The 27,669-nt window shown below is 40.3% G+C and overlaps 1 protein-coding gene across 1 annotated transcript in view; it reads right to left on the minus strand.

Annotated features, from left to right (window-relative positions):
* The window catches only part of hzg (herzog), a 233,962-nt gene that overhangs the window by 88,031 nt on the left and 118,262 nt on the right, over window positions 1-27,669 (minus strand). Inside the window, exon 5 of the mRNA XM_067150808.2 lies at window positions 9,673-9,858. Within this exon, the coding sequence (XP_067006909.1) occupies window positions 9,673-9,858 (186 nt within the window). The remainder of the gene's footprint in view (window positions 1-9,672; window positions 9,859-27,669) is intronic.

Raw genomic sequence — 27,669 nt, forward strand, 5'->3', positions numbered from 1 at the left:
TCATCCATGGGTCGCCCATTTTAGTCGCCTCTTACGACAGGCAGAGGATACCGTGAGTGTATTCTTTGTCTGCGTTCCCCACCCACAGGGGATTGTGTGTTTGCTCCGCGAGAGGTATTTTATTTCCCTCAAGTCTGCCGACAAGCTGGTTAGTACCCCCCTATCCGCCACCTGGGACGCGCCATGTGGGAGTATCACCTCTCGCCCTGCTACGCCAGCGTAGTAGGTTCGTGGCTGATGAGAAAAACAGAGATTTGTCTTCATCTTGTAGCGCCTCAACCAAGTTTGAGGTTTAAATGCCAATTACCAGTTCTTCATCATCCTTCTGATTCCGGATTGGGTGATACTGGACACCAAGCAATGCAGACCATTTAACTACACTTGGCTTGACAAACTTGGTGAGCATCTGTTTCACTAAATCCATCATTGATTCAAACAGTACATGGATATGTGGAGTAGCACTGTGAAGGACAGTATTGATCTTATCAAATAATGGGATAGTCACATGTAAATAGTACAAAATGCCCTGTTTAGGTCATCCTTAAAAAATGAAAGAAGTGGATCTCACTGATCTAATAATCTGTCTGAACACCTGGCTAGGGATAATCATCTTGTGCACACATGCTTCAAAAACTTCTTTGTTTCTTTTCCATGCATACTTTGAAATTTCAGAAAACATTCTTTTCTTTTTGCACTCTTCTCCAGGGAATAGAAAATATCAACAAGAATCTCATCAACTGTAACTGGTAAAGTTGCAGCAGCTTTTTCAGCAGCCAACTTGATTAGATAGCAGCTGTAACCAATACCAAAAATATCCTGATGAGCTTCTGTCAAAACTGCTAAAATTCCATTTTTCTGCCCAATCATAACAGGAGCATTGTCAGAACAGAATGCTAGACAGTTCTGAACTGACACTTTATTTAATTTCAACTGCGACAACAGCAGCTTTCCTACGTTGCGCCCTGTAGAATCTCCTTCCAATGCTGGTACCGATAACACAGTACTTATAATACTTTCTCTATGAGGTCCAGAACACTATCCAGAGCAGTGTCAATCATTCCTTCATTTATCATCTGCGGTACTCTTTTCAAGTCTTCTTTTCCATCCTCTATGATAGACATACACACTTTCCTTGTAATGCATAGATTAGGACTCTTCTTGGTTACTGGATCGCCAAGCCATGGTTCGACAAGGAGTGCTTCACGGGCAGACAAGATACTTTGGACCTTTTACACAAGGCACGGAAAACGGATGGGGAATCTACATATGCTGAGTATGCAGTGAAAAGGAAAACATATAAGAATCTACTCAAACAAAAGAAGGAGCATTACCTAGGAAAAAAAAAAAAAGCTAAATTGAAAGCCCAAGATGCTATGAAAGACCCTTACATTGCTCTCAAACAACGAGCTACGTGCCCTTCTCCCGAATTCCCAATAGCTACATGGGAGAAACATTTCTCAGAGATCCTTAATCAGCAAAATCTTGACATAGCTCTCCCACTTCGAGAAAATCTACATTGTACAACAAGACCTATAGATCAGGAGGAAGTCAAAACTGCTATCCAGTCCATGAAAAATAAGAAGGCAGTTGACCCAGATGAGAGTTTTCAATGAAAATCTGAGATACCTGTGACATTCTGCTTCATACATGGATTACTCTGTTCAACGCGTGTTTGACGAAAGGGAAATACCCAAAGGTTGGAGACAGTCGCATATCAAAATGCTCTTCACAGGCAAAGGAGACAGGGATGACCCTGATTCGTATAGAGGTATTGCCCTCGAAAACAACATTTAAGGCCTATGTAAAGATCCTAGAGAACAGACTAATTGCAGAAACAGGAACTATGATCCCCGAACTGCAATTTGGTTTCATGAAAGGAAGAGGGACATTACATGCAGTCAAGAATCTCTTGGACAATATACGTGAATCAATGAGTTGGTCAAAGGGGAAATTTTATGTAATCTTAGTGGACTTTACGAAGGCTTTTGACCTCTTAAACAGAGAAATACTCCTTAGAAAACTAGTGAATATGATTGGAGCAGACAACCCACTAACCATAGCCATAAATAACATACTTGCTTACAACAGGGTCACAATACAAGATGGCAAAGCATCCTCAGCAGCCATTATACAAAGCAACGGGGTCCACATCGGTTGTGATGTATCAGTATGCAGATGACATAGCAATAGGATCGAACAACAGAGATGAATTACAAGCTGTAATGGTTAAGCTCGATGATTATGCCGACATGAACAGTCTCATAATCAACAGAAAGAAAACAGTCCAAATGATTTTCCGGAAAGGAGGGAGAATAGCAGCAAATGACAGGATAACAAGCAGTGAAACAGCCCTGGAAGTTGTGAATTCATTCAAATACTTGGGGATTACCCTCTAGCCCTCTTCTACTTCTTTTAGAATTCATATAAGAGAAAGGTCATTGGCAGCCATCAGAAATATGTATGATATGAAGGAACCCACTAAACTGTCTCTAAATACAGCCTTGACGCTGTTCTATGCAAAGGTTCTACCTGCCCTGACATACGGTTTGGAGCTAATTTGGGAACATCTAACTCTATCTGACCTTAGAGTTATTGAGAATATCAAGGCTAGATTCTTGAAAAGAATTTTAGGTATTTCCAAAATGTCACAATCAAGACTTGCTTATGAGCTAGCCAGAGAAACCTTTCTTATGGAAGACATAAGAATGAGACTACAATTACCCTCCACATGACAAGAACAGGAACTACTTCATATTAGACTAAGAAAATGAGCGGAAATTGATTTGGAATTCTACAGGACGGACGCAATGATTAATCACAGCTGGACTGGGCCGAACAACGAACTGAGGAGTGCTCTGAACAGATTGGCCATACCTGGTTTCCATCACAAACTGTGAGTACGATCTGGTTTTCATGACCCAACTGTGCAGTGCGTGTGCGTGTTATGTAACAATCGATGTGATCGATACCATTTTAGTGAATGCAGTAAAAGAACAGTTTCCTTATTGGATTACTCTAAAATGTAATGCACATTTGTGCGCAATTTCTTCTTATTATAATACTTTCTCGAGCAGCATCATAAAAAGTAACCACTATGGGATACAACTTGGAATTGATATCATTGCCTCCATCTGTCAACAAAGAAAATGGACTATTCTGCAAACAAGTAACTATGTCCTGTGCTGCAGTATGCGCCATTTCCTTTAGGACACACGTTGTTTTTGTGCGACCACAATGATACATTATTGCAATTTCCAACGTACGAAACATCTTTCTGAACAAAGCTCCTGCATGATCAGCTGCAATCAATGGAAACTTGTGTTCCATTAAAAAACAAGTAAACAAACACCCAGCCTTTATTACATCGTAAACATTATCTCCAGCTTTGGCAAAAAAAAAGTTTATTTTCTTCCTTAGATTTCAAATTACTAAGATGTTTAACATACTTCAAATGAATCGTCAGGTCGTTTTTACTATGTTAATATCACAAGAGCGCATGGTACAAAATGCAAATATGTCACCTTTACTCGATTTTAGTACACATGGGAAACTCAAAGAATATGTTTCCCTAAACACCTGATGATGTTTTTTTTTGTAGATTTACTCATGATTACCAATAAACAATGACTATAAGACAAAATGAGCAATGATCACCATTCCACAACTATATAACTTCAGCTTCACGAACGTAGCAATAAATATGAAGCAATTTAAGCAACGAATATAATTCACATGGTTTTTTCCGTAACAACAACATAATCTGTAATTCGTGGTGAAGAACAAACAAACTATTTTTTATATAGGACAGTAAATGTTATTATCGAACGAATCAACGCAAAGAACAAGCGTACTGTTATCCAAGTTCAGTCTCTACAAATCGATACTGATCTACTGGGATTCAGAATGCATTCCGTATTCCCAGTCAAAGACTGTAACAAACGGATGGATATAAATCAGAGTGATGTATCGAATATTTGCTGGTCACACAGTGTGTATCAGCAGCATGCGGAAGCTTGTTTTGCTGCGAAATTTAAAAAGAGGATCTAGGTACCCAAAATCGTAAAATATTATTGTTCAACTGTAAAACACACTGTCTTTCTGTAAATTTTATGGATAAACTGTAAAAGTTGACAGGTATGAACATGTTAATATTGTTTGTTATATTGCATAATGAATTTCTATACAGATAAACTGTAAAAGTTGGCAGGTATGTACATGCTAATATTGTTTGTTATATTGCATAATGAATTTCTAACAACGTCCTAATGCAAAGGGTAAAAAGATGACATTTCAACATCTGCCACCTAGTGATGAATTACTGTCAGGCACTGTCAGATCATCTTCCTAGCGAAAGGTGATTTGTTGTTCGTAATAAGTAGCTGGTCTACTGCTGAAAAAACATAACGGGGAACCACGGTTGTCTTGTCCCATATGATTAATTTACTCTGTCATTATAGTGCAAGCAAATGGAGACAATGTCTACTACCCAGATACTACAATGCACAGAACACAAATACAGTATATTTAAAATTGAATTAATGTAATTTGCTGATATCACTCTCTGTAATGCAAACAAATCAAAGCAGGCAGAAGGATTTCGTTCAGTCTGATGCCTGTAAATGATGTTAATGTTTCTACCCGCTCGGAGAAGACATCATCACCACCATGAATGAGAGGCATTAACGATTTTCTTTTATAAGTAAGTACTTTCAATATGCAAAAACTTCAAAGCAGACAGTAGGACCTTGTTCAGTTTTATGACAACAAACAATGTTAATATTATTTGCAACAAAATGACAATTTCATCCCGCTGAATGAGAGGCATTTTATGAAGAACCAGACATATGGAACACGATCTTGCCCAAATCATATCTCTACCATGGAAACACCTACAATGAAGCATCCATGATTAACATTTGTTAAGATTTCATTCCTCAAACTTAGTGGAAGATACCATGGCTAAATGGTAAGCGTGCTGACCTTCGGTCACAGGGGTCCTGGTTCGATTTCCAGCAGACTTATTGTATTGATTAGGTGGTCAAATTAATAAATTAACTTACTGTTATTATTCCAATCAAATATCATCAATACAGATCAAAAATGATATTTATAACGAGTAACATACCACTTAGTCGAGCAGCTCGTCTCCTTTCTCCCAAGTTTTCCCAGCCCAAATTTTGAAACATTTTGTTAACGCTACTCTTTTGCATGGTTCATGTTTGTCGGTTACTGCAGTCACGTCCTAGTTCGTGAACCATGGGCAACGGCTGAGTGGCCTAGTAAATGGTCCTGAGAGTCGGGATACCAGTTGCTATGGAATGGGAGTGGGCATCTCGGACATATTCCGAGTCATGGCCCTCCTTGTGCTCAGGACTATACAATTCACCAGTGGTCCATAACCCGTTAGAGGAGAGATCCTCACTTGGACAATGTGTAAGTAGGGTAGCATCCTGCTTCATGAATTTACAGAGCTAAGAATTTTTTTTTTTTTTTGCTAGGGGCTTTACGTCGCACCGACACAGACAGGTCTTATGGCGACGATGGGATAGGAAAGGCTTAGGATTTGGAAGGAAGCGGCCGTGGCCTTAAGGTACAGCCCCAGCATTTGCCTGGTGTGAAAATGGGAAACCACGGAAAACCGTTTTCAGGGCTGCCGATAGTGGAATTCGAACCTACTATCTCCCGGATGTAAGCTCACAGCCGCGCGCCTCTACGTGCACGGCCAACTCGCCCGGTGAAGAAAATTTTAGGCAAGCCTCGGACCTATGGGAGTAATGGAGTCCCACTCCCATTTGACAGGCGAGGGACTCCTTGGAAACAACTTGGCAAACAAAATGGAATTTGATGGGGAGCTATTAATATTAATGGGGCTTATGCAAGAAAGAAGGTAGAACTGGCTGAGTCAGCAAAGAGGATGCATCTGGATATGCTAGGAGTAAGTGATATTCGGGTAAGGGGAGATAATGAGGAAGAGATAGGAGAGTATAAAGTGTACTTGATGGGTGTTAGAAAGGGAAGGGCAGAGTCTGGGGTAGGGCTCTTTATCAGGAATACCATTGCACACAGCATAGCTTCTGTTAGGCACGTGGGTAGATTTGTCAGTTGGAGGAATTAGGACAAGAATAATTGTGTTCGTGTATTCACCATGTGAGGGTGCAGATGAGGATGAAGTTGACAAGTTTTATGAAGCATTGAGTGACATCGTGGTCAGGGTCAACAGCAAGGATAGAATAGTGCTAATAGGTGATTTCATCGCAAAAGTTGGGAATAGAACTGAAGGATACGAAAGGGTGATTGGTAAATGTGGAGAAGATATGGAAGCTAATGGGAATGGGAAGCGTTTGCTGGACTTCTGTGCTAGTATGGGTTTAGCTGTTATGAATACATTCTTCAAGCATAAGGCTATTCACCACTACACATGGGAGGCAAGGGGTACCATATCCATAATAGACTATATCTTAACAGACTTTGAATTCAGGAAATCTTTTAGGTATGTACGAGTTTTTCGTGGATTTTTCGATGATACAGACCACTATCTGATCTGTAGTGAACTATCTCTGGGCCTAGGGTAGAGAAAGTGAAATCTTTCTGCAAAGGAATAAGGGTAGAAAATCTCCAGGATGAGGAAATTAGACAGAAGTACATGGATATGATTAGTGAGAAGTTTCGAACAGTAGACAGTAAGCAGGTTCAGGACATAGAAAGTGAATGGGTGGCATACCGGGATGCTGTAGTAGAAAGTGCAAGGGAATGCCTAGGAACAACTTTGTGTAAAGATGGGAAAAGGCGAACATCTTGGTGGAATGATGAAGTGAGAGCAGCTTGTAAACGTAAAAAGAAGTCTTATCAGAAATGGCTCCAAACAAGGGCCAAGGCAGACAGGGATTTGTATGTAGATGAAAGAACAGAGGGAAACAAATAGTTGTTGATTCCAAAAAGAAGTCATGGGAAGATTTTGGTAATAACCTGGAAAGGCTAGGTCAAGCAGCAGGGAAACCTTTCTGGACAGTAATAAAGAATCTTAGGAAGGGAGGGAAAAAGGAAATGAACAGTGTTTTGAGTAATTCAGGTGAACTCATAATAGATCCCAGGGAATTACTGGAGAGGTGGAGGGAATATTTTGAACATCTTCTCAATGTAAGAGGAAATCATCGTGGTGGTGTTGCAAACAGCCAAGCTCATGGGCAGGAGGAAAATGATGTTGGTGAAATTATGCTTGAGGAAGTGGAAAGGATGGTGAGAAAACTCCATTGTCATAAGGCAGCAGGAATAGATGAAATTAGACCTGAAATGGTGAAGTATAGTGGGAAGGCAGGGATGAAATGGCTTCGTAGAGTAGTAAAATTTTTTGTTTTGCTAGTTGCTTTACGTCGCACCGACACAGATAGGTCTTATGACTACGATAGGACAGGGAAAGCCTAGGAATGGGAAGGAAGCGGCCGTGGCCTTAATTAAGGTACAGCCCCAGCATTTGCCTGGTGTGAAAATGGGAAACCACGGAAAACCATTTTGCAGGGCTGCCGACAGTGGGGTTCAAACCTACTATCTCCCGAATACTGGATACTGACCGCACTTAAGCGACTGCAGCTATTGAGCTCGGTAGTAGTAAAATTAGCGTGGAGTGTTGGTAAGGTACCTTCAGATTGGACAAAAGCAGTAATTGCACCTATCTATAAGCAAAGGAACAGGAAGGATTGCATCAACTATCGAGGTATCTCATTGATTAGTATACCAGGCAAAGTATTCACTGGCATCTTGGAAGGGAGGGTGCGAACAATTTTTGAGAGGAAGTTGGATGAAAACCAGTGTGCTTTCAGACCACAGAGAGGCTGTCAGGATCAGATTTTCAGTATGTGCCAGGTAATTAAAAAATGCTACGAGAGGAATAGGCAGTTGAGTTTATGTTTCGTAGATCTAGAGAAAGCATACGACAGGGTACCGAGGGAAAAGATGTTCACTATACTGGGGGCTATGGAATTAAAAGTAGAAGATTAAAATCAGTCAAAGGCATTTATGTTGACAATCGGGCTTCAGTGAGAATTGATGGTAGCATGAGTTCTTGGTTCAGGGTACTTACAGGGGTTAGACAAGGCTGTAATCTTTCACCTTTGCTGTTCGTAATTTACATGGATCATCTGCTGAAAGGTATAAAATGGCAGGGAGGTATTCAGTTAGGGGGAAATGTAGTAAGCAGTTTGGCCTACGCCGACGACTTGGTCTCAATGGCAGACTGTGCCGAAAGCCTGCAGTCTAATATCTTGGAACTTGAAAATAGGTGGAATGAGTATGGTATGAAAATTAGCCTCTCGAAGACTAAATTGATGTCAGTAGGTAAGAAATTCAACAGAATTGAATGTAAGATTGGTGATACAAAGCTAGAACAGGTCAATAATTTAAAGTGTTTAGGTTGTGTGTTCTCCCAGGATGGTAATATAGTAAGTGAGATTGAATCAAGGTGTAGTAAAGCTGATGCAGTGAGCTCGCAGTTGCGATCAGCAGTATTCTGTAAGAAGGAAGTCAGCTCCCAGACGAAATTATCTTTACATCGGTCTGTTTTCAGACCAACTTTGCTTTACGGGAGTGAAAGCTGGGTGGACTCAGGATATCTTATTCATAAGTTAAAATAACAGACATGACAGTAGCAAGAATGATTGCTGGTACAAACAAGTGGAAACAATGGCAGGAGGGTACTCGGAATGAGGAGATAAAGGCTAATTTAGGAATGAACTCGATGGATGAAGCTATACGCATAAACCGGCTTCGGTGGTGGGGTCATGTGAGGCGAATGGAGGAGGATAGGTTACCTAGGAGAATAATGGACTCTGCTATGGCGGGTAAGAGAAGTAGAGGGACACCAAGACGATGATGGTTAGACTCGGTTTCTAACAATTTAAAGATAAGAGGTATAGAACTAAATGAGGCCACAACACTAGTTGCAAATCGAGGATTATGGCGACGTTTAGTAAATTCTCAGAAGCTTGCAGACTGAACGCTGAAAGGCATAACAGTCTATAATGATTATGTATGTATGTATGTATGTATGTATGTATGTATGTATGTACGTACTCTTTTGTTGGAAATCACCCAGAACAAATCGAGCTACTTTTGGATTTTTTCCAGTTCTTGAATCAAGTAATCCTGGCGAGGGTTCCATACACTGGAATCATACTGTAGTTGGGTTCTTATCAGAGGCTAATATGCCTTCTCCTTTACATCCTTACAACCCTTAAATATGCTCTATACAGAGCTCAAAGTATTATAAAATGTATTAAGCTTTTCAAAATGACATTAAAGGGAAGATTTGTCAATCACCTTTGGTTAAAAAGTTGTTCATATACTATTATTACTTATCATCACTTATTCTGTTCTTGTTATTGTTACCTTGGGATGTTTAAAATCATAAATACACCTCAGAGATGATGGAAATGATTAATTCATCGATCCATAGTTAAATTTCTCGAAAAAATATTGTTGATACGATGGTTAAACAAATTTTTCAAGTGAGAAGGGAACTAATAACTTCTTAAGTGCCTTAGTTCTATTAAGAAGACCATCAATTCAATTGTAGGAACATTCAAGCTTATCCTTTACCAAGCAATACTGGCAACGGGAAGGTATAGTGAAACCAATACAATTCAGATCCAAGAATTATACAGTTATACTAATACTTACAGCATTGTCTGGATGGAAGATATAGGAAGCAGGAGAATTGTCCACAATAACTACTTTTTGGAGATCCCGACCCAACTTATTGAGATCCTTCACATAATTTCCACGATGAAAAACGCAAGATTCTCTAAAAAGACGGGCCTGGAATACTCCCCACCTGTCTAGCAGATTTGCTACAGGATCAGCATACTACACAAACAGAAAAATAAGACATAAATTAAAAAAAACATATAAGCAATTCACTCTTATATTGCAGTACTGATACTAGTATCTGCTTCTAACAATGCTCAAATTTTACCTCGAACCCTGAAATTTATGCGAGTATAATTCAATCTAGTATACATTATTCATTTTGGCAGCTTTAGAAACTAGGCATCAAGCTTTCTAGCTCAATGTATTTCTCAGTAGACCAGATACTCGTGACTAGGAGAACTGATAGCAAAAACTGAAATTTTAACTTTGATTTTGACCATCCTAACTGTCAGTTAAGGATGAGCTATTGTACAATGAACACAGGGTAGAAGTTACAGTGTAGTGATAGCTTTAAGTCAAATCATAGTGAATAAACAAATGCTAAAACTAGGTACTTATATCTACCCCGAGAGGAGTGCTAACTGGAAAAATGGAAATAACTACGGTTAGTTATAACTATGGTGTAGCAGTAACTACCTTTCACGTTGCAAACTGATTCGCAGTCCCGCACTCCCACCATGTTCAACAGTAGGCACACGCAAGCACAGAAGAATACATAGTTGTTGGTAATTGTCGTTCTGTCAACTTGTACATTTCACTCAGTTATAGATGACACAGCAGTTGTAAGGAGTTGTAGCGTAGACTCACGGTGTTCCACACATGATGATCATGATGATGATGATGATGCTTGTTGTTTAGAGGGGCCTAACATCTAGGTCATTGGCCACTATGGTACGAAATGAGACGAAATGCAAGTACAATTTAACAGTACAAAATTCATCCGCTGACCAGAATTCAAAACGTGATAATGAGGAATGAATTGATGAATATGAATTTTAAAAAATCAGTGAATAAGATGCGCAATGCCGCACAGTCCCATAAACAATATTACTGACCAAGGGACTGCTTCCAAAGCCCAATCCGGAATCAATGATGCTTGTCTAAATGGGGCAATATCTGTCAACAATCCCACATAATGGCACTAATCGCTAGTAAAGGAGAATCATGGAATTTCTCAAGTTGCGGTACTAATCAAAGGTAGAGTAAACTCACAGTGTTCCAAATATTATGGTACTACTCACAAGTATTGTACATCGTACAGGTAACGCAGACCTATGGTGTTTCTCACACAATGGTGCCATTCAAAGCCAACGTAAACCGATGAGGTTCCTCACATAGTGGGTACTAATCACAGGCAATGCAGACCAACGGTGTCGCTCATATAGTGGCACAACTCATAGGCAATGCCCAGACCTGTGGTGTTGCTCACATGGGTACAACTCACAGGTACTGGAAACCCACAGTCCGCACACATACACACTGCTGCTACTAATCACAAACCTATTGTGTACCTAATATAGTGGTGCAAATGGAAATTCTAAATTCCCATGGAGGGAATTAGATATTTTTCCACCAATAGAGCACATCTTTTTTTTTGATCTGGTAGTGGTACAACTCGCAAGTAAAGACGACCCATGGTGTTCCCCGCGAGATGGTACTAATTAAAAGTAGTTTCATGGTTCTAAGACAATCAGCCCTTGGTCGCCCCTTTTAGTCGCCTCTCACGACAGGCAGGGGATACCGTGGGTGCATTTTTCGTCTGTGTCCCCCACCCACAGGGGGTAGAGAGAGAGAGAAAAAAAGAAGAAAGAAGGGATCCGTCACTTCGAAAAATGAAATAATTATGAAGGCAAGGGCTACGAAGGGCATGAAAATGAAAGACTCCCTAGGCCTCGAAAGCTCTAATACCGTTGGGGTCGGAAAAGAACAAGAGTTGACCAAGGGAGGTCGGATAGGATAGATGAAAAAGAGGAGCCTGGCACAAGTAAGTGGAAGCAATGCCAAGACTCAGCTAAGGGCCCCAAGGTCACCAACCCACACTCCCAAGTCGAGAGCCCACTTGGGCCCCCCTTTAGTCACCTCTTACGACAGGCAGGGGATACTGCGGGTGTATTCTACATGGGCTCCCCCACCCGCAGGGGGTAGTGCGTTTGGTCCGCGAGAGGTATTTTATTTCCCTCAAGTCCGCCGGCAAGTCGGTTAGAACCCCCCTATCCGCCACCTGGGACACGCCACGTGAGAGTATCACCTTTCCCCCTGTTATGCCAGTGTAGTAGGTTCGTGGCCACACATTATGGTACAACTCACAAGTATTATACTTCGCACAGGTAATGCAGAACTAGGGAGTTTCTCACATAATGGCGCCAATCATAGGCAACGCAAACCCATGGTGTTCCTCACCTAGGTGTACTAATCAAGGGCGCCGGTATTCCCGTGGTGTTCCTCATATAGTGGGTACTAATCACAGGCAACGCAGAACCACGATGTCGCTGATATAATGGTACTAATCACGGCTACTGGAAAACCCATACAGACTCTCATTTTGTTGCTACTAATCACAAACCTATTGTGTGCGTAACATAGTTGTACTACTCGCAAGTAAAGGTGATCTATGGTTTTCCCCGCGTGATGGTACTAATTTCAAGTAGTTTCATGGTACTAATACAATCATCCCTTGGTCGCCACTTTTAGTCGCCTCTTACGACAGGCAGGGGATACCGTGGGTGTACTCTTTGTCTGTGTCCCCTACCCACAGAGGGTCTTGTACATCTTTTCAAGATGCCAAGCAGCAAAATACTCCTATTACTCCTATAAAATCCTGCGTGAAGAAATTATTGCCCTACGAAAAGGAACAGACAAAAGAACTATCAACTGCAGAGGACTTGTTTTGCTGCAGCAATTCGAACTGCAACAAATATGGATAGAGTAAGAGTTTAAAAAACTTAAAACAAGTGCACTGAAAAAGCCACACAAACCGAAGAACTTTTAGGTATTCATAGTCGTATTGAGTAATACGTACTGTACCAGGAACTATTCCAGCCCTGTACATTGTTTTATAATTGCCCGAATATATGGAAAAGGGATGGCAATAATGTGTGGTCGTATGCCCGACATCTTGTACGACCGCGATACGAAGCCGCTCGTGGCGAGCTGGACACGTCACGAGCAACAAACCTGCGGGTGACGTCACGGCCACATGTTGTATGCCTCTCCCTCGAATGTACTGGAAGGAAAATGTCTAACTTGTTAGTCGATAAAGCTACAGAAATGAGACATACATCATCGTGTAGCTCATGTTTTGAACGTAAACATATGTCAATTTCAATCAAATCCATCGCGGCATTCAAGAGATATAAGCGAGAAAGGAAACACACTTCCCCCAGTGATGTGGCAAGCAGCCTTGGGTCGTACGGAATATAAGCAGCGGACCAGACCGTAGCAATTCAGTTCGCATTCTTCACAGCTGGCTCCCATGTCATGCTGAATGCGATGAGTCAAACTCAGTATTCACACTGCCGGGCATCGTAATACTTAGATAATTTCGACGGCAAGTTGACAGTTACTGTAAATACCAGTGAGTAACTTATAAATTGTGGGACTTGCAACTTAGGAAATTAACATGTGTATACCATCAAAGTCATAAGACTTATAATATTTTGCCTATATTTGAACTTGACAAATATCTCAATTTTTGTGTGAATAATTATAACAAGCCTGAAGTTAGCATGGCTACTTTACATTGTAATGGTCTTGGACTGTTTCTACTTAGAATATCATGAGTGTAGGTTGCAACACGCTGACTATTTTGAGTATTATTAAAGCCTAGAACACTTTAATTTGTGCCGAAAGACTGTTGCCGTATCGTCATAACAAACGGTACCATTTAAAACAACCCGTGTGGATAGACTGTATAATGAACTTCGTAATTCAGTGATATTGTGAAGTATAGGACTCATACATGAATACTTGTAGAACTGTGATAGTGAGAAGGAACATTATGAGATATTACGAGAGAGAGCCATTTATTTATTTATTTATTTATTTATTTATTTATTTGCTGTGAAAGTGAACCATGATAAACTGTGCTTCGAATGAAAGTTTTTTTTCAATACGAACAGTGTGCAGTAAGTGTCGAGATGAACTGTGCAGGGAAGTGTATTTTCTCATTATCGTGATTTACGATAATAGACAGTGCTCCGACGTATTTCTCAACCAGTGAATGGTGATTATTTATGAAACAGTGATAATCAGTTCTAACAGTGCAAAATCAAACGATGCACATTTCATCCCAGTCAGTTGGACTTTCTCGTGTTAAAGGCACTCTTTTAGTAACATGAGAAGTCCTGACTCGAGACGACGGAGAATGATGGAGATCGACGTAGATCGATGTAGATCGACAAGATTTGATGCAGATCAACGTGGACTTGGTACTACGAGGGACAGTTCCAGGGATGTGGTACTGTGGAACATCGTGGTCTTTGCTGATGGCTGAGTTCCAGATTGCTGCTAGCAGACCAGTATTCAACTGTTCGAGTTCAACAAGAAGGCGTATGTCAGGTGATATCAGTGCTTTTTCCACTCAAAAACATAATTCTAACTTTGAACAGTACTTTTATAAACAGTGTCATTACGGACAAAGAACATTAAAGGCTCACGTACTTAATATTTTACTTGGAAAATTAACGTTTTACAACTCTTAAGTAAAGACAGACTTTCAAATAACAGTGTGCTCTCATCTTATATTCTCATTTATTGGAACTTTAAAATATCGATTGAGTGCTTCATTCATAGTGGAAGTGTAACAGACAGGTGTCTGTCAGAAATCGGTACGAGTCACTGCAGGTAGAACAACCGAGGGAAGATGAGGAACAGGGAACTGTTGCTGAGATGTGTGGAAGTAGGAGGAAGGGAAAAGGTAGGAAAGGGAAATTTAGTGTAGTGGAAAGGAAAAGACAGGTGGAACAGGGACATGGGAGGGAGAAAAGGGAGGAGGAAGTAGTTTCTGCAGCAGTGACAGAAGATAGGGCTCACCAGGAGGCGAGGGGATCAAATGAGGTGGGTAGGGTTGAGGCTCTGGTCATGGGGGATTCCATCGTTAGACATGTGGGGTAAGTGTGTGAAGGAAAGGGAACCCAGGTCGAGTGTTATCCAGGAATTAGGTTGAGGCAGATGTTGAGGAAAGTAGAAGAGAAGGTAGAGGGAAAGGAGAAGGTGGTAGTGTTTCACGTTGGTACTAATAACGTAAGGCAAGCAGGTATAAGTACCAACATAGTTGGGGATGTGTGGGATCTGGTAAATGCAGCAAGGATGAAGTTTAAGGATGCAGAGATTTTTATCAGTGGAATACTGTGTAGGAGGGATACTGACTGGAAGGTGATTGGGGATTTAAATGAGACTATGGAGTGGGTATATGGGAAACTGGGAGTGAGATTTCTAGATCCTAATGGGTGGGCAGGAGAAAGGGATCTGCACCCAGATGGCCTTCACTTAAACCGCAGTGGTACATATAAGTTAGGAAACCTGTTAAGAAAGGTTAGGGCAGGTACATTCAGGAAAACAGGGTGGCCTAGGGAGCGGTGTTAAGCGAACAGGGAACAGGAAATCAAGTACGGATGACATAAAAATGTTAGTGCTCAACTGTAGAAGCATTGCAAACAAAGGAATCGAATTAAGTAATTTAATAGATATATACTTTCCAGATATTGTAATAGGAGTTGAATCATGGCTGAGAAATGATATAATGGATGCAGAAATATTCTCACGGAACTGGAGTGTGTATCGTAGAGACAGGATAGGAATGGTAGGAGGGGGAGTATTCATTCTGGTGAAAGAAGAATTTGTAAACTACGAAAAAGTTAAGGATGAAAAACATGAAATTCTGGGTGTCAGGCTCATCTCTAAAGATAATAGGCAACTTGATGTCTTTGGAGTGTACAGACCGAGAAAAGGTAGCGCTGACGCTGATTCACAATTATTTGATAAGATAATCAGCTATGTTGGAAATGATATGGAAAGGAATGTGATAGCAGCACAGGAAGCATGACCAACAAATGGCAACTAAGTTAATATGAGAAGGACAGCTGATTCAGAAAGTGATGGAACCAACTAGAGGGAAGAATATTTTGGATGTGGTGCTGATAAAATCAGATGAGCTCTATAGAGAAACCGAAGTAATAGATGGTATTAGCGATCACGAAGCTGTTTCTGTCGTAGTTAAAAATAAATGTGAAAGAAAAGAAGGTATTAAAATTAGGACTATTAGGCAGTACCATATGGTTGATAAAACAGGCATGAGGGAATTTTTCAAAAGTAACCATGATTGCTGGAAAATGGTAATTTTTTTTGCTAGTTGCTTTACGTCGCACCGACACAGATTGGTCTTATGGCGACGATGGGACAGGAAAGGGCTAGGAGTGGGAAGGAAGTGGCCGTGGCCTTAATTAAGGTACAGAACCAGCATTTGCCTGGTGTGAAAATGGGAAACCACGAAAAACCATTTTCAAGGCTGCCGACAGTGGGGCTCGAACCTACTATCTCCCGAATACTGGATACCGACCGCACTTAAGCGACTGCAGCTATCGAGCTCGGTGGAAAATGGTAAATAAAAATGTAAACAGACTCCGGGATGGGTTTAAAGCAATTGTTGAGGAATGTAAAAATAGGTTTGTTCCTTTAAAGGTCATAAGGAATGGTAAGGATCCACTATATTATAACAGGGAAGTAAAGAGACTAAGAAGGAGGTGCAGACTGGAAAGAAATAGAGTTAGAAATGGTTATGGAAGTAAGGAGAAATTGAAGGAACTTAGTAGGAAATTGAATCTAGCAAAGAAGTCAGCTAAGGATAACATGATGGCAAGAATAATTGGTTGTCATACAAATTTTAGTGAAAAGTGGAAGGTTATGTATAGGTACTTTAAGGCAGAAACAGGTTCAAAGAAGGACATTCCAGGAATCATTAATGAACAAGGGGAGTGTGTATGCGAGGATCTTCAAAAGGCAGAAGTATTCAGTTAGCAGTATGTAAAGATTGTTGGTTACAAGGATAATGTCCAGATAGGGGATGCAAGTAATACTAAAGAAGTGTTAAAATTTCACTCTGATAACAATGACATTTACAGTAAGATACAAAAGTTGAAAACTAGAAAAGCAGCTGGAATTGATAAGATTTATGGGGATATACTAAAGGCAATGGGTTGGGATATAGTCATCATCATTAGTCGTGCTCATTACTGAGCGTCGTGACCTCATAACTCCATTGTTGCAACCCTGACAAGGTGTCTCCATCTCGAGCGGTTTTCACATTTCGTTAATATGACCTGAAAATTTCACATTTCGTTAATATGACCTGAAAATTTCACATTTCGTTAATATGACCTGAAGTGGTAGCCCAGTGATCTTCTTCGCCTGATCTATCCATCTGCTTGCTGTTCTTCCTCGTGGTCTACTGCCTTCAATTTTGCCTTGTAAAATTACCTTTTCCAAGTTCTCTCCATCTCGTCTTAAAAAGTGGCTAAGGAACTGGAGGTAACGTTCACTTACACGGGAAGATAGGCGTTTCTTGATGCAGAGTTTGTCCAGAATGGAAACATTAGTTCTTTTTTCTGTCCACGATACACGTAGCATTCTCCGCCAACACCACATCTCAAAGGCATCAATGCGCTTTTTGTCTTTAGCATTCACGGTCCAGGTCTCACAGCCGTACAAAAAGACGGAGAACACTAGTGATTCTACCAAGCACATCTTCGTGGCTTTTGATATTGCCCGGTTCTGCCAGATCTTAGTAAGTTTAACCATTGCAGCACGACCTAAGACAATAAGTCCTTTTACCTCTTTATCACAGCTTCCCGTGTCATTGATGACAGACCCCAAGTATACAAATTCCCTAACTATATCCAGATCCTTTAGGTATCCCGTAAGTTGGATTTCACCTTGCCGATCAACTACCATTAGTTTTGTCTTTTTGATGTTTATCTCTAGACCATACTGAAGACTAGTGTTCTTCACCCTTGTAAGCAAGTCATGAAGTTCCTCTTCACTACCAGCGATGAGGGCAGGTTATTAATTTTTCTGCCACCAATCGAAATTCCACCATTCCAGCCATTGAGAGCTCTTTTGATGACACACTCTGCATAGATGTTGTAGAGTTGAGGTGATAATATACAACGTTGCCTTACTCCATTTGTCACATTGAAAATGCCTGAGAGATCACCATCCACCTTTATGGTTGCTGTGTGGTTTTTATACAGGCTTTTCAGTAATGATATTAAGTGCAGTGGAACCCCAAATTCCTTTAGCACCTACCACAACTTGTCCTACATAACACAATCAAAGGCCTTTTTGTAGTCCAGGAAGCAAATAAAGGCAGGGACACAAAACTCACGACATTTCTCAATTATCTGTCTCATGTTCAGGACAGACTCTCGTGTTCCTATACCTGCAACAAAGCCTGCTTGTTCTGCGGATATCTGAGGTTGCAGGAATGGTTTTAGGCGTTGATTTATTATGTAGAGCAGAACTTTGCTTGCATGGGATATTAATGCAATAGTACGATAATTGGAACAATCCCTTATAGACCCCTTTTTGTGAAGAGGGATTAGTATTGATGTTGTTCAGTCCTTCAGCCATTCACCAGTTTTCCACACCATATTACATACCAAATGTAAAACCCGCATGCCCACCTCCCCCATCACTTTCAGCATTTCTCCCGAAATACCATCCATACCTGGGGCTTTGTTGTTCTTCAAATGATTGACAGCATTCACAATTTCAGTTAATAAAATATCAGGTTCTTCTTCATACCTCAAAGAAATTTCCTGTTTGGCAGAATTATTTCCTTTGCAATACAGCATTTCACAGTAATGTTTCCACCTCTCTATTGCTTTGTTCTTATCAGTAATGAGGTTGCCATCTTCATGTTCAATCCCCCATGTGCGTGGTTTGAACTCATGGGTAATGCTGTTGACTTTTTTAAAAAGATCACGTGTTTGATTCAGCCTATGATGGTCTATTTCATCACAAATACTGGTGAGATACCGTGTCTTGTCGGTTCTGCAATTGCGCTGTATTTTGCGGCAAAGTTCACTGTATGCTTCTTCGTCTTGCTTGGATTGAATGATATTTTTCTTCAGTGTGCTCCGCTCTTCTATCAGCAGTAGAGTGGTGTTCGATATCCAGGGGTGCTTAGCTTGGGAAGAATTAGTAAATGGTTCAGGGAGAGAAGAGTTAACGATTGACTTGAGGTTATCCCATGTTTGGGAGGCTGATCCTTCCTCCTGTACTTGCTGGAGTTTTGGCCTTATTCTTTCTCTAAAATCTTGGTCAGTTTCAGTTTGATCTGCATTTTCATGGATAGCATAATGTGGTCACTACCACAGTCTGCTCCAGGATAGGTTTTGCAATCCAGTACAGAAGTCCGCCATCGTTGCCTCACCAAAATGAAATCAATGATTTCGAACCCTGTCTAAAGGAGAAATCCATGTGTATCGATGCCGTGGGTGATGTTGGAAGAGAGTATTGCAGATAGACAGGTTATTGCCAACACAAAACTCCAGTAGACGCTCACCACACTCATTTCTCACACCTAGACCGTGCCTTCCAACCACATGTCCCAAATGATTATCTTCAATAGTCTTGACTATCTTCGCATTAAAATCACCCTGAATGACTAATATTTCCTTCTGAGGAATCTTTCTGATGGTGTGTTACAGCAACTCGCAGAATTCATCGATTTCATCATCCAGTGCAACTGCAGTAGGAGCATACACCTGAATGAAGTTGATCCTACACGGAGAAGCATTCATCTTAATGGAGATGATTCTGTCAGTGACAGGCTCATATCCGACGACAGCACTGGCTAGTATTTTAGGAATCACTACAGCGGCACCATTCCGACTGAGATCCTCGCTTCCAGAAAAATACATGGTGTTATCCGAGTGAGTGACAAAGTGGCCACAACTTTTCCAATGTGTCTTGCTGAGTCCAAGTATGTCCAGATCATGTAGGCTCATTGCCCTTTCAACGATAGCCAGTTTTCCTGTCTGTAAAAGACCTCGTATATTCCAGGTTGCAATCTTTCTAACTATGCGCAAAGTTGGTTTGGATTGATTTGCACGTTCAGATGCTCCTCTCAACCATGTCCCCCCCCGGAGATCCGACTGGGAGACTTACTCCGGACAATGATTTATGATTGAGTAAAGCCATGAGGTTGTCTTGGGAAAATTAACAGTGGTGGTTTCCCGTTGCCTTCCACTGACCCCCAATTCCACTCTGCTCACCGACCCAGCTTCCCGCTGGGGTTGTTACCCAACCTTCCACTGGGTTGCTCGGCTTAACAGGGGCACCACGTGTAGGTAGGAAATGGAGAATTGAGGTGAGAGAGGCTAAGAGAACTCTCTTGTTGAGTTCTTATATTCGCATCACACCTCCATTTAGCCAGAGTCTCAAGGTGGTCGCAGAGACTCTCCCTAGGTCAGTTCCCAGGGCCTTGGGATATAGTACAATATCTGAAATACTTATTTGATTATTGTTTGGTTGAAGGAGCTATACCAGATGAATGGAGAGTTGCTAGAGTAGCCCCTGTGTATAAAAGAAAGGGTGATAGACATAAAGCTGAAAATTACAGGCCAGTCAGTTTGACATGCATTGTATGTAAGCTTTGGAAAAGCATTCTTTCTGATTATATTAGACATGTTTGCGAAATTAATAACTGGTTTGACAGAAGGCAGTTTGGGTTTAGGAAAGGTTATTTCACTGAAGCTCAGCTTGTAGGATTTCAGCAAGATATCTCAGATAGCCTGGATTCTGGAGGCCAAATGGACAGTATTGCGATTGACCTATCTAAGGCATTTAATAGGGTAGATCACGGAAGACTACTGGCAAAAATGAGTGCAATTGGACTTGACAAAAGAATGACTGAATGGGTGGCTATATTTCTAGAAAACAGAACTCAGAGAATTAGAGTATGCGAAGCTATATCTAACCCTGTAATAATTAAGAGGGGAATTCCTCAAAGCAGTATTATTGGATCTTTATGTTTTCTTATATATATATATCAATGATATGTTTAAAGAAGTGGAATCAGAGATAAGGCTGTTTGCAGATGATGTTATTCTGTACAGAGTAACAAATAAGTTACAAGATTGTGAGCGGCTGCAGGGTGACCTCGATAGTGTTGTAAGATGGACGGTGGGCAATGGTATGATGATAAATGGGGTTAAAAGTCAGGTTGTGAGTTTCACAAATAGGAAAAGTCCTCTCAGTTTTAATTACTGCGTTGATGGGGTGAAAGTTCCTTTTGGGGATCATTGTAAGTACCTAGGTGTTAATATAAGAAAAGACCTTCATTGGGGTAATCACATAAATAGGATTGTTAATAAAGGGTACAGATCTCTGCACATGGTTATGAGGGTATTTAGGGGTTGTAGTAAGGATGTAAAGGAGAGGGCATATAAGTATCTGGTAAGACCCCAACTAGAGTATGGTTCATGTGTATGGGAATTGGACTTGACAAAAGAGTGACTGAATGGGTGGCTATATTTCTAGAAAATAGAACTCAGAGAATTAGAGTAGACCAGTAGTTGATATGACATCAGCAACATTTCTATCAGTCTATATCACTACCAGTGCTATATGTATAGATGAATCACTGATGAAATGTAGGGGAAGATTACATTTTATACAGTACAAGAAGTCCAAGAGAGCAAGGTTTGGTGTCAAATTTTACAAACTATCAGGCTCGAGCAACGCATATATATGTGATTTCTAAATTTATGTAGGGAGGGACAGAGTTGATAATACACCTGTTAGTACAAAAGTAGTGACGGACATGATTGCAGACTTGTATGATCTTCTGAATAAAGGCTACTTCCTTTCTATGGATAATTAGTACAGTTCACCTGTTTTGTTCTACAGACTGTATTATGCGGGGACGAATGTGTACGGAACAGTGCCTACTAACAGGAGAAACATGCCGAAAGACTTCGGTAAGGTTCGCTTAGAAGTAGGTGAAGCCGTGGCTTACTACACCAATGATATTACTGCAGTCAGGTGGAAGGACAAGAAAGACGTGTGCTTACTAACAAAAATGCATTCTCTTGATCTCGCTGAATCTGGGAAGGTTAGTCGTAAATCAGGTTTAAAGAAAAAGAAGCCTACTGCTGCTTTAGGTTACACAAGGGGAATGGAGGGAGTAAACCTTGGAGATTAACTTCTGAATAGGTTCCATATTATGTCCAGGTACAGTAAAGCGTACAAGAAAATATAATGTTATTTCATTGACATGATGCTGTTCAATGCGTACGTGTTGCACAGACTAGTGAACGGGAATACAGACAGAACGTTTCAAGTGTTCAAACAGAAACTTGCAAAGGAAATGATTGCTAATCACTTCAGACAAGGCGTGATCGAGCGATGGGCATCTACACCTGGAGAATTGTCGTCACGACTGACTGGTCGACATTTTTCCGTCAAGATGCCCCCAACAGAAGCCAAAGGAACTAAAACTGCAAAACGCTGTGTTGCATGTTGGCAAAAGAAGACCAGAAGGGAAAGTACATGGCAGTGTGACTCCTGTAACATTCCACTGTGTCTGGAGCATTTCCAGCCATACTACACAAGAAAGGCCTACTGACGTTCGAATCTCGAACTCCAAGCAGCAAGGAACGTATTCCATGTAAGTGCATAAATGATATATATAACTATTGCTTCACAACCCTTCTTCCGTAAAGAATCGTGAATTATGGCAATAAATATGGAATTCATGACGATTTATTCAGAGGCCTACAAACTGAACAACTTGTTGAAAGTTCATGGTTTCCAAGCCCTTTCTGCTATAGGAGGATGCAGATGGGTTAAAGAACCCTAACATTACCAAATAATATCCCATTATATTACATTTAATTGCAATACTTTCATTATATAGAAACCTGAAAGCATCCTGTGGCATAAAATCTTGGGCAAACAAGAAGCTGCAATAGTAGAGGAAGAGGCAGACCTAGGTGGTATCATTTTACAAGAACTGGTTCCACTTTCAGTAGTATGGCCTTCTAAACGGTGTTCTTATGAAAACAAAACCTTTTGAATTCCACTTCACTGTAGAATTCATAAGAGTCCATAATAATTCATAAATATTGCTTTGGAGTACGCATTTTTTGCCTTTCAATAAGTTATCTTACTAATTCCTCAAAATCTTCATCCATTTTATAGGATAAGATGCAAAATAAGTCAAGGGTCCCCTTGACTTGATGAAGTTCAACATTTAAATGTTCAGGTTCATAAAGTTAGACTTGTATATTGCTATTAAGCACAACTTTTTTGCGCCAGAATCTGGAACAAAGTTGAAATTTAAGTTTGACTTGAACATACTGTACCAGGAAAAGTTGATTTCAAAAGCATGAGGTCTTTTTGAGGAGTGCCTAGTCCTTAGGAGTGGTAAGGAGAGGGAGGATCGCAAGGCAAAATAATAGATATTATATCTTTCTTTCCTTTATTCAATCTCTGGGAGGTCACCCCATTATATCGTCGAATCATAGATATTTACTAGAAAATAAATCCCTATTAAAACAACAGAATATCGAAAAATCAAGTTGATCAAGTAAATTTAAACTGAATAATGTCTTTCTCACTCAGTTATGTCCATCATAACCTTCATGTCATAAATTAATAATAAAGCATGTTGTAAGTAAATAAGAAATACTATTTTCCGTTGGCATTTTCGATTCAGATTACTTTTTCTACATAAATTAAATAAAGTAAATTTGGTAATTCGTTCTTGTAAACACATCAAACTCAAATATGAAACACTTGAAATTAAATCTGATCTTCTAACAAAAAGTTCTGTGTATAGTCTTATTTTTTTGTAGCTTATTGTACACTTTACGTAAATATTGTAAATTGAGAATTTATTTTTTCTCAATCAATCACTACTGATCTGCATTTAGGGCAGTCACTCAGGTGGCAGATTCCCTATCTGTTGTTTTCCCAGCTTTTTCTTAAATGATCGCAAAGAAATTGGAAAATTATTGAACATTTCCCTTGGTAAGTTATTCCAATCCCTAACTCCCCTTTCCATAAATGAATATTTGCCCAAATTTGTCCTCTTGAATTCCAACTTTATCTTCATATTGTGACCCTTCCTATTTTTAAAGACACCACTCAAACTTATTCGTCTACTGATGTCCTCCAACGCCATCTCTCCACTCACAGCTCGGAACATACCACTTAATCGAGCAGTTCGTCTCCTTTCTCCCAAATCTTTCAGCCCAAACCTTGCAACATATTTGTAACGCTACTCTTTTGTCGGAAATCACCCAGGACAAATTCAGGTGCTTTTCTTTGGATTTTTTCCAGTTCTTGAATCAAGTAATCCTGGTGAGGCTCCCATACACGGGAACCATACTCCAGTTGGGGTCTTACCAGAGACTTATATGCCCTCCCCTTTACATCCTTACTACAACCCCTAAATACCTTCATAACCATGTGCAGAGATCTGTACCCTTCATTTACAATCCCATTTATGTGATTACCCCAATGAAGATCTTTCCTTATATTAATACCTAGCTACTTACAATGATCCCCAAAAGGAACTTTCACCCCATCAACGCAGTAATTAAAACTGAGAGGACATTTCCTATTTGTGAAACTCACAACCTGACTTTTAACCCCATTTATCATCATACCATTGCCCACCGTCCATCTTACAACACTATCGAGGTCACCCTGCAGCCGCTCACAATCTTGTAACTTATTTGTTACTCTGTACAGAATAACATCATCTGCAAATAGCCCTATCTCTGATTCCACTTCTTTAAACATATCATTGATATATATATAAGAAAACATAAAGGTCCAATAATACTGCTTGAGGAATTCCTCTCTTAATTATTACAGGGTTAGATATAGCTTCACCTACTCTAATTCTCTGAGTTCTATTTTCTAGAAATATAGCCACCCATTCAGTCACTCTTTTGTCAAGTCCAATTGCACTCATTTTTGCCAGTAGTCTTCCATGATCTACCCTATTAAATGCCTTAGATAGGTCAATCGCAATACTGTCCATTTGGCCTCCAGAATCAGGGATATCTGAGATATCTTGCTGAAATCCTACAAGCTGAGCTTCAGTGGAATAACCTTTCCTAAACCCAAACTGCCTTCTGTCAAACCAGTTATTAATTTCGCAAACATGTCTAATATAATCAGAAAGAATGCTTTCCCAAAGCTTACATACAATGCATGTCAAACTGACTGGCCTGTAATTTTCAGTTTTATGCCTATCACCCTTTCCTTTATATACAGGGGCTACTATAGCAACTCTCCATTCATTTGGTAAAGTTCCTTCATGCAAACAAAAATCAAACAAGTACTTCAGATATGGTACTATATCCCAACCCATTGTCTTTAGCAAGGTTCTTAAATACTACTAAAGGTTGGGCCCAACGCGAGCCGAGCTGCTATTGGTTAACGAAATGACATCACAGTAGGAGCAAAGCAGCCGAGCCCAGAGCGCGCAAATCAGTAGGAATCTCATAATATCAGCAAACATTACAGTTTCTCAGAACTAATTTCAGATTGGACATAAAGATTACTGCTGTTATAAGATTGAAAAAGAGTACAGCATAGTAACTTTTCATTATTTCCGTTACGAATAAGGCGTAAATGTAACGTGACGGCACACTGACCAACGCTTGAAATTTATTAACATTTCCAAGTTCCTCTATTTAATTTGGGGAAGGTTACGCGCTTTCAAATCTGTAAACATATATATTTAGAGATATAAAATGTTTGTCATATTAAATCTTTACAGCAAAAATTCCGTGATGGAACTACCGTAACATACGATATACTGACTCACTTCCGCAGGTATCGAGTTTAAAGCTTAACACATATTATAACAGCAGCAGAAGTAAGTTCATATTCGAAATCATGCATAGATAGTCCTGGAAAACCTACAACCTGTTTTCCAGTCTTTGACCGGGTCAGGGATGTAATGAATGAACCATATATAGGCTATTATTACAATGGGGTTGCCACTCCCAAAGTGATTTATTAATGACTGACAAATGATATGAAATGATAATGGAGAGTGTTGCTGGAATGAAAGATGACAGGGAAAACCGGAGTACCCGGAGAAAAACCTGTCCCGCCTCCGCTTTAACCAGCACAAATCTCACATGGAGTGACCAGGATTTCAACCACGGTATCCAGTGGTGAGAAGCCGACGCAGTGCCTGAGCCACGGAGGCTCCGCATAGATAGTCACTTTTTAAAAATTGAACAATAAGAAAGAACAGGAAAAACACTTCATTAGAACACAGTCCTACCTGTGAGATTAGATTTCATGAAGTGGTAGCTTTTGAAGATGAAATCCACTGTCGTGCCTTTCGCCGATGAGCTGCTATGGATTTTTCAGTTCTTGTTCGAATGTTCATTTGTCGTATGCGTATAAATATTCTCGTTCTAACATACATTTTTACTATTTCTGGTGGTACAGCGGGGAATTTACTGCTAATTATATGACACACTTTGCGTATAATATTAGGTATGCGTCACAGTTCAGCACGTCCGTGAGTGTCCCTGAAAATTATCTCAAATTCCTTTATTTGGTTTACCATTCTAACGTTGGAACGAGTAGACTTCCCTGATGTAACATTTCTATCCATCCCACAGAGGCTGTACCAGAAGAAATGCAAAGCATTTCCCCAGTGGGACTTCGCACTGACCTGTCATATTTTCTTTCACGGTCGGCGAGGTACCGAAATCCCTCTGCTGAACTACCAGGTGTCGCTGTAGATTGCGGTGAATCTATTTTTTTTTTTTTTGCTATACGTCGCACCAACACAGATAGGTCTTATGGCGACGATGGGACAGGAAAGGCCTATGAATGGGAAGGAAGCGTCCGTGGCCTTAATTAAGGTACAGCCCCAGCATTTGCCTGGTGTGAAAATGGGAAACCACGGAAAACCATCTTCATGGCTACTGACAGTGGGGTTCGAACGAACCCACTATCTCACGAATGCTGGATACTGGCCGCACTGAAGCGACTGCAGCTATCAAGCTCGGTCGGTGAATCATTAACAGCACAGTTTTCTATCGCAATGATACTATACAATGGACACATAAATTTCACTCCAGCTACTATTACACTGTTCACGCAACTAACGAAAAGAAAATAAGTGCACCTCACTGCACGAAACACAGCAACTTAACAGAGATCTCACAGAAACGAACTACGACACACACACTACGCAAAATACAGTAGGCCACTATATAAACCAACAGCAATATAGGTAAAGAAATTACGTATAGTTATTACGTGGAAATCCTTTCTTTATAAGACAGACATATATAAACAACGAAATGAAATACACGTGCAGTTGTATGCTACAGAGTCACGGTGCTCCTTTGATGACGTCACGAGCAGGACGAGGGAAAACTAACGTCTACTGTGCAACACTGTGGGCCACCTGTGGTCTTTAGTATATCCCCCGAAACCTTATCAATTCCAGCTGCTTTTCTAGTTTTCAACTTTTGTATCTTACTGTAAATGTCATTGTTGTCATAGGTAAATTTTAATACTTCTTTAGTATTAGGCACCTCCTCTATCTGGACATTATCCTTGTAACCAACAATCTTTACATACTGCTGAATGAATACTTCTGCCTTTTGAAGATCCTCGCATACACACTCCCCTTGTTCATTAATGATTCCTGGAATGTCCTTCTTTGAACCTGTTTCTGCCTTAAAGTACCTATACATACCCTTCCAGTTTTCACTAAAATTTGTATGACAACCAATTATTCTTGCCATCATGTTATCCTTAGCTGACTTCTTTGCTAGATTCAATTTCCTACTAAGTTCCTTCAATTTCTCCTTACTTCCATAACCATTTCTAACTCTATTTCTTTCCAGTCTGCACCTTCTTCTTAGTCTCTTTACTTCCCTGTTATAATATAGTGGATCCTTACCATTCCTT

The sequence above is a fragment of the Anabrus simplex genome, chromosome 7, assembly GCF_040414725.1.
Source record: "Anabrus simplex isolate iqAnaSimp1 chromosome 7, ASM4041472v1, whole genome shotgun sequence".
NCBI classification, from domain to species: Eukaryota; Metazoa; Arthropoda; class Insecta; order Orthoptera; family Tettigoniidae; genus Anabrus; species Anabrus simplex.